Here is a 14,766-nt window from a genome sequence, read left to right on the forward strand (position 1 = left end):
TATATCATTTTGTATGTCTGTCAACCAAGCAATTTTTCCTGTCTAGACTTACAAAGTAGAACAAAAAGTGCATATCATATTCTGCTTTAAATAGTGACATCAGAAAAGCATGGCAAATTAAAGCCACACTTTTTCTTTTGGCCAGGTGTATTGAGTAGGGTGATGTGCTCTTTCCTCCTAAATTTGATAAATATATTCAGTTGTACTTACTAGAAAATATCATCATCCTTTTCAAATGAATGGTTGTAAGACAGGATGAAGCACTGTGGTTGTGATACTCTCCATGCTGAAATGCAGCACCTCCACTTTCTACAGCAGCTACTTTACCACGACATTCACAAACAACATAGAAATTTGATTTTAGAAAGCACTAAGGGTATAGCAGTGTTACAAATATCAGAGGATACTTAAATATGAATCTAATTCACAATTGTTTCATAACCTCAACATCCAGGAACATTTGGAGAATGAGTCTTCATAGTGTAGTACTTCTATTTTAAAAGCTTTCTAGCCTTTCGTTGGGTTAGTTAGCTTCTCCTGAGAAGCTGTACCTATGATTCAAAATTTTTTTTCAGGTTCAGTCATTTAACCTTAAGAATTATTTCTCTGAGCTTGTGCGGCATCTTTTTTTCTGAGAGTGAGATCCTGTTTTATTTGGATGTTATTCTTGCCTGTCCAAATAGACACTCCCCCACACCCCCAATCTGCCTTGTCATTGTTTCACTGAGGAAATGGTAGTGGGGTTTCAACCAAGCTCTGCAGACTCGCAGTTCTTTCTTAGCTTGTTGAAACTCCTGCACAGAAATAAAAATCTGGACTCTGCATGTATTTTTCTTTTTGGTCCCTTTGGACCAAAAAGAATGTGAAATTATGCTTACATTATTTAGGGCATGGAATAAACTTTACAATCCATCTTTTGTTTGCTGACTGGGGAAGAAGGGAGTCATATAGGTGTGAACCCTGTAAGTGCTGAATCCTTCAGGAAATTGGTTCCACCATGTGTTATGCTTTTGAGTAGCATCAAACTCTTTTAATCTGCATTAAAACTTCAGTGTAGCACATTGCAGAATGAGATTTGTAGTACAGTCATTCCACACTTGCAGTTTCTTCTAGTTCTACAATGCTGACATACTTCTTGGTTTTGATTGACATTCCGTTCCTTTGAACTTTCTCTTACCTAAATTATGCAATTAAATGAAATAAATATGGCAAAGCTTAACTATAAAGTGTGGCTTTTGTTTTTTATTTTTAATCTCCTAAATGAATTTCACTTGCATGGTGTTTGAGTATGCTGACCTCATTCTGGTGATGTTTTATAAATTGCACAAGAAACACACAGACAGTGTATATTCATCTGTGAGAAGAAAATTGGTTTCCTTCCATGCAGTTTTTTCCTTGTACTGTGGACACTCAATGGTCTGAATCAATAGACAAAAAAAAATCAGACTAGTCAATTTACAGTTGTCAGACCTCCCCCTAAATTAATACAGTGAATTGCAGAGGTTTGGGGTTTCTTTTGCTTATGTTTCTGCAAGTTTAGCTTTGGTGAGGGTGTTCTGGCATCAGATTCAGAGGCAGGGATCTGCAGCTACATGCAGGAAAAGAAAGATCAGAGATGGGAGGAAATTTTAAAATTTAAATATTTAAAAATAGGTTGTCTTGAATGTGGGATTAAGCATGTGTTGAAGTGATGGCTTCTGTATTTTCAAAAATAAAGTTCCTAGAATGATTTTTCTTTTGCCATATTGCAATTTGAACAGTATTTTCTGACTGAACTCTTCAGGATCTCCCAGTCTTCAATTTTTAGAAATACAACATGAAGAAAACCTCTGTGTACAAACTCTAAATTTTCTCTAGTCTTGATATGCCTGTCTTCTTCCAAAAAAGAAATTATAATATTTGACCCATATATACAGACATTCAGCATCATACTCTTCCTGTCCTTTTTTAAAAAATTCAGCTGAATTTTGGTCAAATAGGAGGTTGGCTATTTCTGCTAATAGATTCTTGTACAACTAGTTTGAACATCCCTTCCAATCTTGTCAACTCCAGAAGAAACTAGTACAGAAGAGATGATCCAAATTCTTCTGAATGAAACAGAAAAACAAAATGTCATCTTTGAAGTAACAGCAAACTAAAGTTGTCTTAATAGCTTGAACTTTGAAGTCCTTCCAGGCAATTTTATCTGTAAAACTAGTATCAACATCACAGCAATGATAACAGAGGTTTCTTGAGCAACATTTTTTTGCATGATCTACTTAAGATACCCTAGCTGGAACTCCGAGTGGGATTAGGTGCCTAAATCTAAGTGTCTTGCTGTTGGAATATCTGAGGTCTCTGAGACATCCACAACTGGCTGATTAACCGACTAAGGACACCCGAGGACACGCCAAATTATATGGCATGCCTGCCTCTAGAACTGAACCCCACTCAGAAGTTTGCCTTCTTCTTCTTTTAATTTTCTTTATTTTTCTTTTGTTTTGAAGAGGGGAGACAGAGAAGCAGGATTCATTGAGGAGAAAAAGCATAAAAGTATAGGAATAGAGGAAGTGAAATAGGCAAAAAATGTGAGGATGGAATAGAGAAAAGAGCTCTTTCCTAAACTTGTTTTTAATGGTGGTTGATACCAGGAGTAAAGTACAGTTGAATTAGTTTAGAGTTGTCATTTTAGGAAGGATAATGTTATGAAGATTGATAGTTAATGAGGTTGATTAAACATTATTGTCAGTGAGATACTTATTCTAGTCTGCAAAAACTTGTTATACAGAGGAACATACTCTTTTTGAAAATAGTTTAAAAAAAAAAGAAAAAATTAACAGTTGCAATTGGATGTGCTTCAGTCTTTTGGAATAAACACAGGTATTTCTATCTTTGCATCAAATTATCTGTAAATACCATGTTACTTTTTAATTTCTTCATGGAGATGAGACAGCATGTGCTCCAGGGCAGCAACATTGACTATTGTGTCAATGAACTTCAGGCTACGGTCCTGTTAAATCCAGCTCAGAAAAAAGAGAAATACTCAGTTATATTTACTACTATGACAGACTCGGCAGCAGAAGAGGAAGAATTTCCGTGGAACAGATTGTGATTGTGAGTCAGATTTTACGGTATTCATATTCCACCAAGAGGAAGCAAGCTAGGCTGCAAAAGATCTAGGTTAACCTTTAAAGACATTTTTTGTTTTTCCTTTTAAGAATTCTGGGATTGATTACATAGGTTTGTATTATGACAATAATTATATTCTAGCAAACCTAAAAATTATTTTGAGTGAGTGTCCTGGTTCTGCCCAGGACAGGGCTGATTTTTTGCAGTAGCTATGAGAGGCCTGGCCAGGGCCTGGAGATTGTTCTACACCACCACATGTTGTTGCTAGGAGTGGACAAAAGGGACTCTGTTTAAGAAGGGATTCCTTCCAATCACTCTTACCTTCACTCATCTTCTTATCTTACTGCTGTTTCCATTAAATTGTTTTTATATCAGCCCAGGATCTTTTCCTTTTGTGCCTCCATTTGGAAGGGGGAAGGGAAGTGACATGTGATTTTTGCTGGACTACTGAATTGGGGAATACCATTCCTAAACCACAACAGTGAGTTTACTGAATCCATATGACACCAATAAGAGGGTCCAGTAGCAAGAGGGCAAGTGAAGAAAGTCTCTTTTTTATCTCATGTAGACTCCTGCTCTGCCTACCCTGTCTCGTTCTTTCTCATTCCTTCTGCCCACCAGATGAATCTGCATTTTCCTCAACTAGTGTGTGGCAATAAGTCTCCCATCAGCTGTGGAGTTTTGGCCCCAAGATTTCTGTTCTGTTATGGTATCTGACACTGTAGCTTGCAGCCATAAGGGAAAAGTGAGTTGTAAAAAGTTGGTTTCTGCAGAATTGCTCATGTCTCCTTATCTGGATCATTACCTTGTGTTCAAGTAATTTCTCTGCTCTTCTCCCTCCTTATTTTTATTTTATTGTTTAGTCTTGAGGTTGTTGGGATTGTTTAGCCTGGAGAAAAAGAAGTTCAGGGGCTACCTTATCACTTTCTGTGCCTACCTGAAAGAAGGTTGTAACAAGGTGCGTGTGAGTCTCCTCTCCAGGAAACAAGTGATAGGATGAGAAAAAACTGCTTCAAGTTGGGCAGGGGAGGCTTAGATTAGATATTAGGAAAAATTCCTTCACCAAAAGGAAGTTGGAACAGATTGTTCAGGGAAGTGGTAGAGTACCATCCCCTGGAGGTATTTAATAGATCTACAGGGACATGTTTTAGTGGTGAACATGGCAGTGCTGAGTTAACATTTGTACTTGCTCTTAAAGGCCTTTTCCAACCCAAAGGATTCTGTGACAGTCCACAGGGATTTAGGGTTTTAGGCACTATCCAAGAATGTCAGTAATAATCTAATCCCTTTTTGCAGCAGCCAGGCTTCTCTGTAGTCCAAACTTGTAAATACATGATGCCGGCAACACACGTGTTATTGTTCTGATTTTTGTTTGGTGGTGTTCTTTTTGTAAACAGATTTTGTCATCTGTTGATTGCACCCAAAAAAAGTTTCTGCTTCCCTCTGCACACTTTCTGTTTCTTACAGAAATGTCTTTGGCTGTGGTACATCCTGGTAGGCACCATCTCATTCATAGGATATAATTGGATTGAAAATAAACTTATGTTTGCACAGTGTGTTGCTGTGTGGGTAATGACTGCAATTCAGCCCTATATTCATAGCATCACTTCAAAAATCAGGAGAAAACACCTTGTAGGCAAATCAGAAAAGCAGATGTAACAATTTGGCATTAAGAGACAATGAAGGTCATCTTATTGTTGAATGCATTTAAAGCTAATAAAGATGATGTGATGATAGTGCTCATCTTTTTAAAAAGCCAGAAGGCAAATTTTTTAAGCTTAGGCAAGTTATTACCAAAAGTTGACTTTGCAGATTTAAATAAATCATTTATGCTGTCAAAAGAATAGTAAACAGAATAATCAATAGCATCACATGAAAATCTACAGAACTGTCATTGTCTTCTGTCAAAGATTTTACACTTTTCTTATTTATAAGACTATATTGATTCTTTGGGTATGGAGGGTAGTGAAGCGGATAGGAGGTAATTAAAATCATAAATCTCAGGAACTTGTGAAGGTAATTTTCTGTTTTGTAGACAGAACTGACAAAATGATGAAAGTTGTTAGCTCCAACATGACAGAAATATTGCATGATTATAGGGTACAGGGTTATAACATGATGGAAGTTCTGTTCAAATAACAGCTATTTAATGGAGCTTTTAACTAAGTTTGGTAAGGTATTTAAAATATGAGTTGACTTCTTACAACATGGCTGATATTCACAGCTCCTTGGTTTTCCTATGTTCTTTTCAATAATAATCTACCTTACTATTTTGAGCAGTTAGGTTTTAGAAATCTGTAAGGATGGAATTGAAAAACTAGTGCATAGCTTTGGTGTAAAAAATGCATGAACATGCCAGGTTTGCAGATTTCTTCAATTATATCTATTAATAACAAATGAGGTAAAACTGTATTTTTCAACACTACTTCCTAATTTATCATGTAATTTTTATTAGAGTCATGATTCTAGTCTAAATTCTTCATAATTTAGATACTCAAATAAATGTGCGTATTCTTACAGAGTGGTTCTCACAGATAAACTAAGTGATCAAACATTTTCTAGACATCTTGCTATGAAGAGAACTTTCTATTTTAGGATTTGAGGTGAATTAAAATAGCAAAATGTTAAAAATATAAACACCTCTCTACACCTTGCACAATTAGTTTCATTCTCTACCAGGAGCACTGCCATTGTAATCAAGTTGATGTATAAAAGTAGGCAGGAACACAGATTTTGAGAGGCGATCTTTCTACAATATAAGTTATGGCTATATTTAGCACATGTTTGGGGTTTTTTTAGCTTGAATTTATGTAAAAGTTTTTTGTGATATGCAGGAAAAAAATCATCTTTATAAGTACTCCATAATGGAATGGAAGTTTTCAGGATTATTACGTATCTGTTCAGTCTTTCAGTTTTTTCATTTTCCACGGTTGAACTATTACTGGCAGAGGCTTTTGTGGTATTTTCAACAAAATATTTTTCATTAGAGAGTACCAATTGTATCAAAACCAATTGAACACAGGATTTGGGACAGAATCATTGAGGGTGGAAAAGGCCTCTCAGATAATCAAGTCCAGCCACCACCATGTTCATCACTAAACCATATTCCCAAGTGCCACACCCAGATGGTTTTTGAACAGTTTCAGGGACAGTGACTCCACCACTTCACCAGGCAGCCTGTTAGAGTTAGAATTGTTGAGAGTATTTCCCATCCAGGGTGGAATTCCTGCTTTAAGAAGGTGCAATAGCAAGCAAGAGGAAATAGGAGCTGTGAGCCACCATGTTCAGTTCCAGTTAGTTGTGGCACTCACCTAATATTGCGCAGCTCAAGGCATGAACCTGCGTTTCCCACAATCTCCCTTTATTTCTACATTTCTCCTTCTTCCTGTCCATGCAGATCTACATATATTTAATTGTGTATGTTAATTGCCAGACTGGATGGTGTGGTAGCAGATTGAAGCATTCAGCTAGAGAGTTGATGGTACAAATGACTTGTTTCCATGAAGATCTAATGAAGGGCTCCTTCAGCTGATCTTGAGTATACGTGTAAAAAATCTTGGTGTCACATATATACACACTGAACCTTTAGACTTACTCAAGCCTTTAGGTTAATGTTTCTTTGTGTAGCAATAAATCCAGTTAATTAGTCATTCATGTCGCAAGTAGATTCTAAAACTCAGTCACTTGTGAACTGTCAAAATGAATCATTTTGGATTTCAGATACACTGTCAATCATCCCTCCTGATGGGGGATATTCTGTTATCTTTTGTACTACAGTCTTGCCTGTAGTTCAGAGTTTTCTTGAAGGTAATACTGCTATCAGTTAATCCATATGATCTACCTGTTTCCTGGTTATCTAGATCTTTCCATATATGCAAATTTATAAACATTTTTAACTTTCTACAATGTAAATCCACTGAGGTTTTTTAAGCACTACAACATGCTAATGTCATTTACATTTATTTTCAAAAGCATTTTTACATGAAGAATATAATTTAAATCATTGGTTTTTTAATTAAATGCAGTCCAGTATATAAAGCTATTATATATATATTGTATGTAGTCATAGAGTTTAACATCCCACTTGGATTTCAAACTTAATAATTTGTAGTTGAAAGTGGCAATTAAATTTGGATTTTAAATAAAATACAGCATTTGGATCATTTTTAAGAGCAGAAAAAGCTATCCTTTCTTACAGCCAAGTCATTAATCCTTACAACACAGAGGCTTTCTTAAAAATTAAAACATTCATAAGGTTTAATTGGTTGGGGTATTTTAATTGGTACTAAAAGACTGTGGATAGAACTAAGGTGTATAAATTAGAAAGATTATGGGGAAAAATTACATAAATGTTTGTCTGTCAATTTTTATTTATATGCAACTTCATTTAAAGTATAGCTATTCACTAAGCCGTGGTCTTACAAATATGTAGACATATTTTTTAGTGTCATAAAATATGCATCCCATTTATCAAAAAGTAATGCCAGGCAAATGCATAAACACTTTTTTGGAATTTGGCCTTTCAGTACAAAGGTATTTTTGCATTCTGATTCCTGATGTCACATTTATGGCAGCTTAAAGCTTTTCCTGTTCATTAAACTTTACTAGCCAATACTTGATGACCTTCTGTGCTGTCTAATAAGTAGGCAGGTTCTTTTTTAAATTGTTGCAATATAAATATATCAAGATAGTACATCACAGTTTTAGATTCAATTCAGAATTAAACTGCCAGTTAAGGAGTTATTTCATAGCAATATTTGTTATTCCACTTTATCAAAAAGTGTTCTCCTAATTTATTATGCATTTAATTTAATATTTTTAATAATGATAATTCAATGGTGAGGTTTAATACTGACTATTTAAGCAATAGATGTAACATAATCTTTTTGAAATGAAAAATAAATATTTAAATAATATTGAATTGTGGCATAGGTAAATTATTTTACTGTAGAATGAATTAATCCCTATAGTAAATGCAGCTGTATACACTAGAATAAAATATTTTGCAATTAAAATCATTATAGTACATGAATATAGAAAGATATTTTGAGGTAACAGATTTTCATTTTGGTTTTTCCTAACTTTTTTTATTTTCTTAAATATTGCTTTGCTGACACATGCAGAATTTGCATGAATTAGTTGTACTTAATGATGATCAAAAAGTACCTTCAATAAAGTGTGGTATCCCAAAGATATTTACTCTTAAGTTAACCTTGTATTTTAGTGGGAGTTTATACTAAAATTGGTAAAGTCTCTTTCTTTTATGCACGTGACTTTTGAACCCTATATGTACACAACTTCCCCTGGATTACCAGAGTGAATGAAAATAAATTTTCAGCTTCTTGCCCTAACTAAAAATGAAAATTGTCTGTGTCATGTCTTATATCAAAGATAAGTCCAGTATTTCAATGTCTATTCTACAAAGCTCATAACCTCGGCTCTACTGCTGCATTTGTGTCATAAGCAAGTTTTCAGTGAGACTTGGAACAAATGTTTGCCTTTAATGTGGTGCTTTTGCAAATATTGTATAAAATTAGTGTTATTAATGATCAGGAAATTAATAATCACAATCATTGTTATCAGTAATAATCAGAACTTGAGTTCCAATTTGAGATTGCCTCAGCTGCCCTTTTTTCTTTTGCTTGCTATGACTCCAGAAAACTCCAAACGTTTACGTAACATGGTGATACAGCATTTCAGTCACCAAAAGGCAGCTGAATCAAAGATATTTACCACAATGCATAAAAAGCAAATTCTGAACTTCGAGTGTATCTGAAAAGACTAGAAAATAGTGCTTATGTGGTTAGGAAAGACTTCTTCAATACTTTAAGGAATGCTCCTCTAACTTCATGCTTGGAAAGAGTGTCTGTGTTTCTATTCACAGAACAGAGATTAGCTGAAAAAGCTTGAAACCCAAATATCCAGCCTCTAGAACCGCAACTTGACAAAATCAGCGTAGAAACGAACAGTGTGTATTCAACTGACAGTGAGGCACTGAAACAAATTTTTAAAGCTAGATTTTTGTATCCCCTAATGACTTCAAAATCCAGCCCGAAGAATCCCCCCTGCCCCCAAAGGAATATGGTGCAATTTGAACAGTATTGAAGAAAGATGGCATTTCCAAACCCTTGCTTAGTTTGGTCATAACAATACTTTTTGGCCTTATAACATAAAACTATGAATTTTTTAGATTATGATAATTAGAAAGCTTAAAAATGAGTCTATTCACCATGTTTCCAAGAAGCTTCGCTTGTTATTATGGAAATCTTAATTTTAATTCTGCCTGGGCTTGTTTGTTCTCAACAGGTCTCATGTCCACTATATGAGGACTGAATGAAGGGAATCAAAGACTGTAGTAGGTTATTACTGATATTGCAGGCATTACCATTGCAAATATCAGCAGAAAGGCTTATTATCAAGGAATTGACTGACTAAGTCTTTCTCTTGAGTGCATTTATGTCTCTAAGGTCATAGCTTTGGCCTCAGGCAGCATATGATCCTACCAACAGCACACATATGCGCAGAGCATAGAGTTCAAATATTTAAAGGGACATCATCAACTTGAGGATGCTTGAGTGGACAATCTTGCACTTGCTATTATTAGAAGTTAAAAGTATTGGAATGGAAAGGGTATATATTCACCCCAATTTTTAGCTCCACTTTTTGTAGACGACAACGTGTGAACAGTTTATTGAATTTTGTTGGTGGAAAACACCTCTTCTGGTGCATAACATCACAACTGCAAAGCTTAAGAGAAATGGATAAAACCCAGCAAAGGTGGAGAGAGGCAGGGCGAGACTCCTGTGCCTCATAAGGCACATTGGCATGGGAGGGCACAAACAGGACTGTGCTCCTCTGCCTGCACTCAGAACTGGAGAGATCCAGCCCAGAAGTTGACAAGTGTCCCTTTAAGTAGTGCATGTAGTACTAGTGATATAGCTGGTTAGTTGTTTCTTTATAATCCTTAACCTGTGTTTGTATGCGTGGTAATATTTCAAAGGTTTTAAAATCAAGAAATATTTTCATAGCAATCGATGAGTAAACTCTTCACTGTTTTTATAACAAAGGTTTTAAAAGACATCTTGCTTTCAGAGGAATTCAAAATAAAACTAATCTAGCAGCCTTTCTTACTGAATGCTTGCTTACTAAAATCTCTTGTGAAAGGAAAGATGCACCCACAACCACATACACTGTCCTTTCTGAGGTGGAGACCACTGTGTTTCTTGGGCTGTATAATGATTTAAGTTCTGGTGTGTAAGAACTTCTCTATTTTAGCAATTCTCCACCAGTTTAATGGTGCCAGTAACTTGTGTTACTGTGAGGACTACTTGAGAGGACTCCAACATGCTGTCTATTCTCCTGTCTGCTCCAGCTGTTGCTACTCTTCACTTCGACTCTGCCATATGATAAAGCTGTTATTACACGCTGTACCAAGGTGACTGTATTGAAATGCCCACTTCTGCTTTTCTTAAAACTATTTTCCTCCTTATGGCAGCAGTCTTTACAGAGTTCAAGCATCTCAGATATTACAGTTGCTCTTTATAAAAAGCATGTGACTGTTTCATGGCTTGCTTCATTTAACACAGTGAACTAAATAAAATAGTAATCGACTGAGAGAGAATGAATGTGACTTTTCATGAACACAGTGAAAGTTTACTTGCACTGATGTTTTTACATGCCAGGTACCAAGATGTGCTTAGAAGAAGCATGCTTTCTCTGAGTGTTTTAATTTGAAGTAAACAAAAATATTAACTTTTTTGGTTAATATGTAACCTTCAATAGAGGCACCTAGTGGTATGCCTGAAATAACGTTTTAAAAATGTGTTCAGAAATACTAATTATGCAAAGATATTGCTGAATAGTACAATGTAATGAAAACAGACTGTTTTGGATAGGACTTTTTTCTTACCCATTATTTGGTAAATTAATTTATTTAGTCAAGAAAAACACTTAAATTCATCAGCTGAAATTTCCAAGCTTTGGAGTTTGTATTAAGTACATAGTTCCTTAATTTTGCTTCTAACAATCTGCCTGATTTGTCAAGGCATCTGATTATATAGGGTCAGGACAATGAAGGAGACTCAATATCACTGAAAAAAATGGGCAGATATTTGTGTCTAGCTTTAACTGTGCAACTTCAGAAACACTGACCTAGTTTCTGAAGATAGCTGTAAGGCAAAGGTGAAGTAAACATCTCAGTACATATTTTTACTGTTCTGTTTGGGCAGATTAAGATGAAATAAATAATAATTTTAAAAAGGCTCCTCTTCTCCCTATCCTTCAGGTCCCAATTTTCTTAGTATTTTAAAAATAATATTCAAGGCAATTTATAAAGCAGTCAAGACTGACAAGTACTTAGTTTTTTATGTTGTACTTGGGTCTACTGAAGTTTGGTATGGTGTTTCCTCATTTTAACCGCTCTTTCTTGATCTAATTGTGAAGGAATATTTTTTTAATTTTCAATTGTCTCAGTTGCCGTTAGTGTGAAGGTGAAAGTATTTTATGATATCTGTACTAGATCAAACAGAAGGAAAAATGGATTATTTAATCATGTTTCAGTGCAGTACATCTTTCTAACTGCCAGCAATAAAGACTAGAGAACACCACATGAAAATTGAGTAGCATCTTTCTGAATTGGATGTGTTTACATTTGTATAGTTCTTTAAAACTTTAAGCACCACAGAAATAAAGAAATATGTTAGGAGTGACAGAGCTTTATGTAATGTTAGGGCCTCTTTTTCCAAGTTACAGAAAACATCCAATATTCATTAAAATCCTGACGTTTGGATATATAAGAACTTGCATCCACAAAAACTGTTAGTATAAAGCTATTGAAATTTTTAGGTGGAATAATATGGTGCCTACTATTGAAAGTGTCACTTTTCTGCCTTGTCATCCATTGTATTATATACTAGTGCAAAAAAAAGTGAGCCTGATTTGTTCTCCTTTGTAGAGCCAGGCCGAGGCCCACTACAAAGGAAGTAAGCATGCCAAGAAGGTCAAAGCACTAGAGGCAACGAAAAACAAACCCAAAGTTGGTTCTTCCAAGGACAGCGCAAAGGTTAACACGGGCTGCTCCACCACGCCAGGCACAGCCAACATCTCTGACAAATCAGGTCAATGAAAACTTTTTGTTCTATACATCCTTTACTTTCTCCTTTTTTGTGTTTGTGTGAGAGAATTTGGTTGCATGATAGTGATCCATGACTTGTCTTTTCTAAACTATTTACTATGCTTTCTTGTACAGAATTGATTTGTTTTGATGCTCTCAAACTACCTTCTCACATCTGTGAAACAACTGGTGTCCCTGAATGCTAAAGTGTATTTTTTTAAACACATGAAATTTACTATTAAAAAGTATGGATGTTCTTATGGCAAGAGTGGATGGATGTGGGCGGAGGGTGAATTCTGAGGTTATATATTTAGCTGAGGAAACTTTTGTTAAAAACTTTTCCTTTCTGAATAAGACAATATTGCTCTAATAGGAAAACACACCTACAGAAATGCGAAGCCTCCTGGCCCGGGTATTTCCTGACATTCACAGCTCATTAGTGCTTCAAAATCGCTTCTTTTTTCTTTTTTTTTTTCTTTACCCTCAGGATGAGTAATCTGAGGAAGGTCAGCCACACTAGCAGCAGTGGAATTGCTTGAGTTTCTGCCCTGTCAGTGTTGTATTACTGAATGAAACAGGAGACGTTCATGAACTCGCTGACAGTGATATTCAGAGGGCCCCAACTGTTGATTACCCAACTGTCAGTCCAGTAGACTACTGCTGATAAATTTGCTTCTGCCTAGGGAGCCATTTATTATCCTCTTCACCAGAGCTGATCTTGACTCAGGTGCCATGAGGTGAATAACAGTTTTTTGACATGTGCATTAAAAATAACAAAAAAAAAAAATCCTACTCAAAAAAAGTATCAGTGACTATTTGTCATCCTGCTGTCATCCTGCTTCGAAACTATCTGTGGGTCCTTAACAATGACAGTGGGTACCAAATTTTTTGTTGCTTTACCTAGAAAATCACATTTGTGATTTGCGAGAGATGAGCTAAGTCCAAGTAGCATCTTCAAGTCAACAAGATGTGCTACAATAAAACAGTAGCAATTTGCTATTGATCTAAATATAAAGGGGACCATTAGACTGAAAGAGATTTAAAATATTTGCTAAATATTTTACTTTCTGAAATAGTGAAAATAGTTTCGTTTCAGAGAGCTTACTGCTCCAGGTACATGGTGAGAACTCAGACAACAGCCAAAGTAAAACATCAGTTAAGACTTCAGAGGATTTAACACGTTATGTATTTATTTGTGGTAACATAATTTTATAATGTCCTCCCTCTCCAGTGCCAAATGTTGAGGTCCAGATAGCAAAAGTTTTGTCATCTTTTTCAAATTCCCTCTTTCTCTTCCAGAAATCATCTGCAGCTGTTTAGTGTTTCCTTTGCCAGACTATGAGGTCTGAATTGAATTCTTTTCTTTCCTCTGCAATGTATCTAAAATCTTCATTCAGTTTTTGATAAAATAATATAACCAGTCAAAAGGGAAACCTGCTCTTGATTTTTTTTAATTGCCCTGTTTTGACAGTGTGTTGTTATACTATTAATTGCTCTGTACATATTAGACAGATTACCATCTGTGTCTGTTGGATTATACCACTGCAACTGTTTCTACATTGAAAATAAATCCCAGTGGCAATTTAGTTAAACACTTTCTTCCCATCAGGAGAACAGTGGGATTCTCTGTGGAAAGTAGGCTCCTCAAAGGCACTTATTGCTGTAAAGGAGACTGAGGATGGGATGTTTGGGAGGAAAAAACCTGAACTTGGAGCAAATTTTCTGTATTTATAGGAAAAGCTGGTCACAGAGATGGGGAGCAACTTGAAGATTGGGGGTTTTACCAGTCCTAGAACAAACCATAGTTTTGTTTAGCTACAGTTTCACTTACAGATACTATTGCCCATCTATTCTTTGACATGTGTTTATCTCCTTAACATAACTCGTATTGTAACTAAAGCAGTCACTAAGTTAGTTGCCTTGGTTTTTGTTGTGTGTTGTGGTGATGGTGGTGGATTTGTTGTTGTTGTTGCTGTGGTTGTTGTTTTTTTTGCTTTGGACCAAAATAAACTTATATCATTTTTTCTGAATCTTTTAACACAGCTTCCATTCTTGAGAAATGTGCTAGTACTAGATATTAACATTTTAGGAATATGTTCATTTTCCTTATGTTCATTTTCCTCTTTAATACTAAGACATTCAGTTCATGTGTGTATTTGTAGGGTTTTTAATCCTGATGTCCAGAGGAAATGAGATTTATGATCATCTATTCCTATCTTTATTTTCTGTCTGTCTTCACAGTTTTGAGTGTATTGCCTAGTGTGCAAAAACAAAAAGAAGAGATGTAAAGATTTTAGTTCTATCAATCCTATAAATAAGTCCTATAAATCCTATAAGTTTGATGAAAATTGGCACCTAAGTAGAAAAGAAGTCCTAACTTATGGTCTGTCGTGAAAGATGCTGCCACATGGGCTCTGTTTTTCTTGACCTGCTGACTGACCAGGAACTCTCTGCCTTCAGGGTGGCACAGTTGAAAGTGTGTATGTGTGCTGTAGGTCTGAAAAAATTTCTTTAGAAGTACGTGAACTAAATGAAATCAAAGAAGA

The 14,766-nt window shown here is 35.5% G+C and overlaps 1 protein-coding gene across 4 annotated transcripts in view; it reads left to right on the forward strand.

Moving 5' to 3' along the window:
* The window catches only part of ZNF385B (zinc finger protein 385B), a 153,677-nt gene that overhangs the window by 118,362 nt on the left and 20,549 nt on the right, over positions 1 to 14,766 (forward strand). For all 4 annotated transcript variants that reach the window (XM_063400418.1, XM_063400420.1, XM_063400421.1 and 1 more), the window contains one exon: positions 12,062 to 12,224. In XM_063400418.1, the coding sequence (XP_063256488.1) occupies positions 12,062 to 12,224 (163 nt within the window). The remainder of the gene's footprint in view (positions 1 to 12,061; positions 12,225 to 14,766) is intronic.

Source organism: Prinia subflava, chromosome 6 (genome assembly GCF_021018805.1).
Source record: "Prinia subflava isolate CZ2003 ecotype Zambia chromosome 6, Cam_Psub_1.2, whole genome shotgun sequence".
NCBI lineage: Eukaryota > Metazoa > Chordata > Aves > Passeriformes > Cisticolidae > Prinia > Prinia subflava.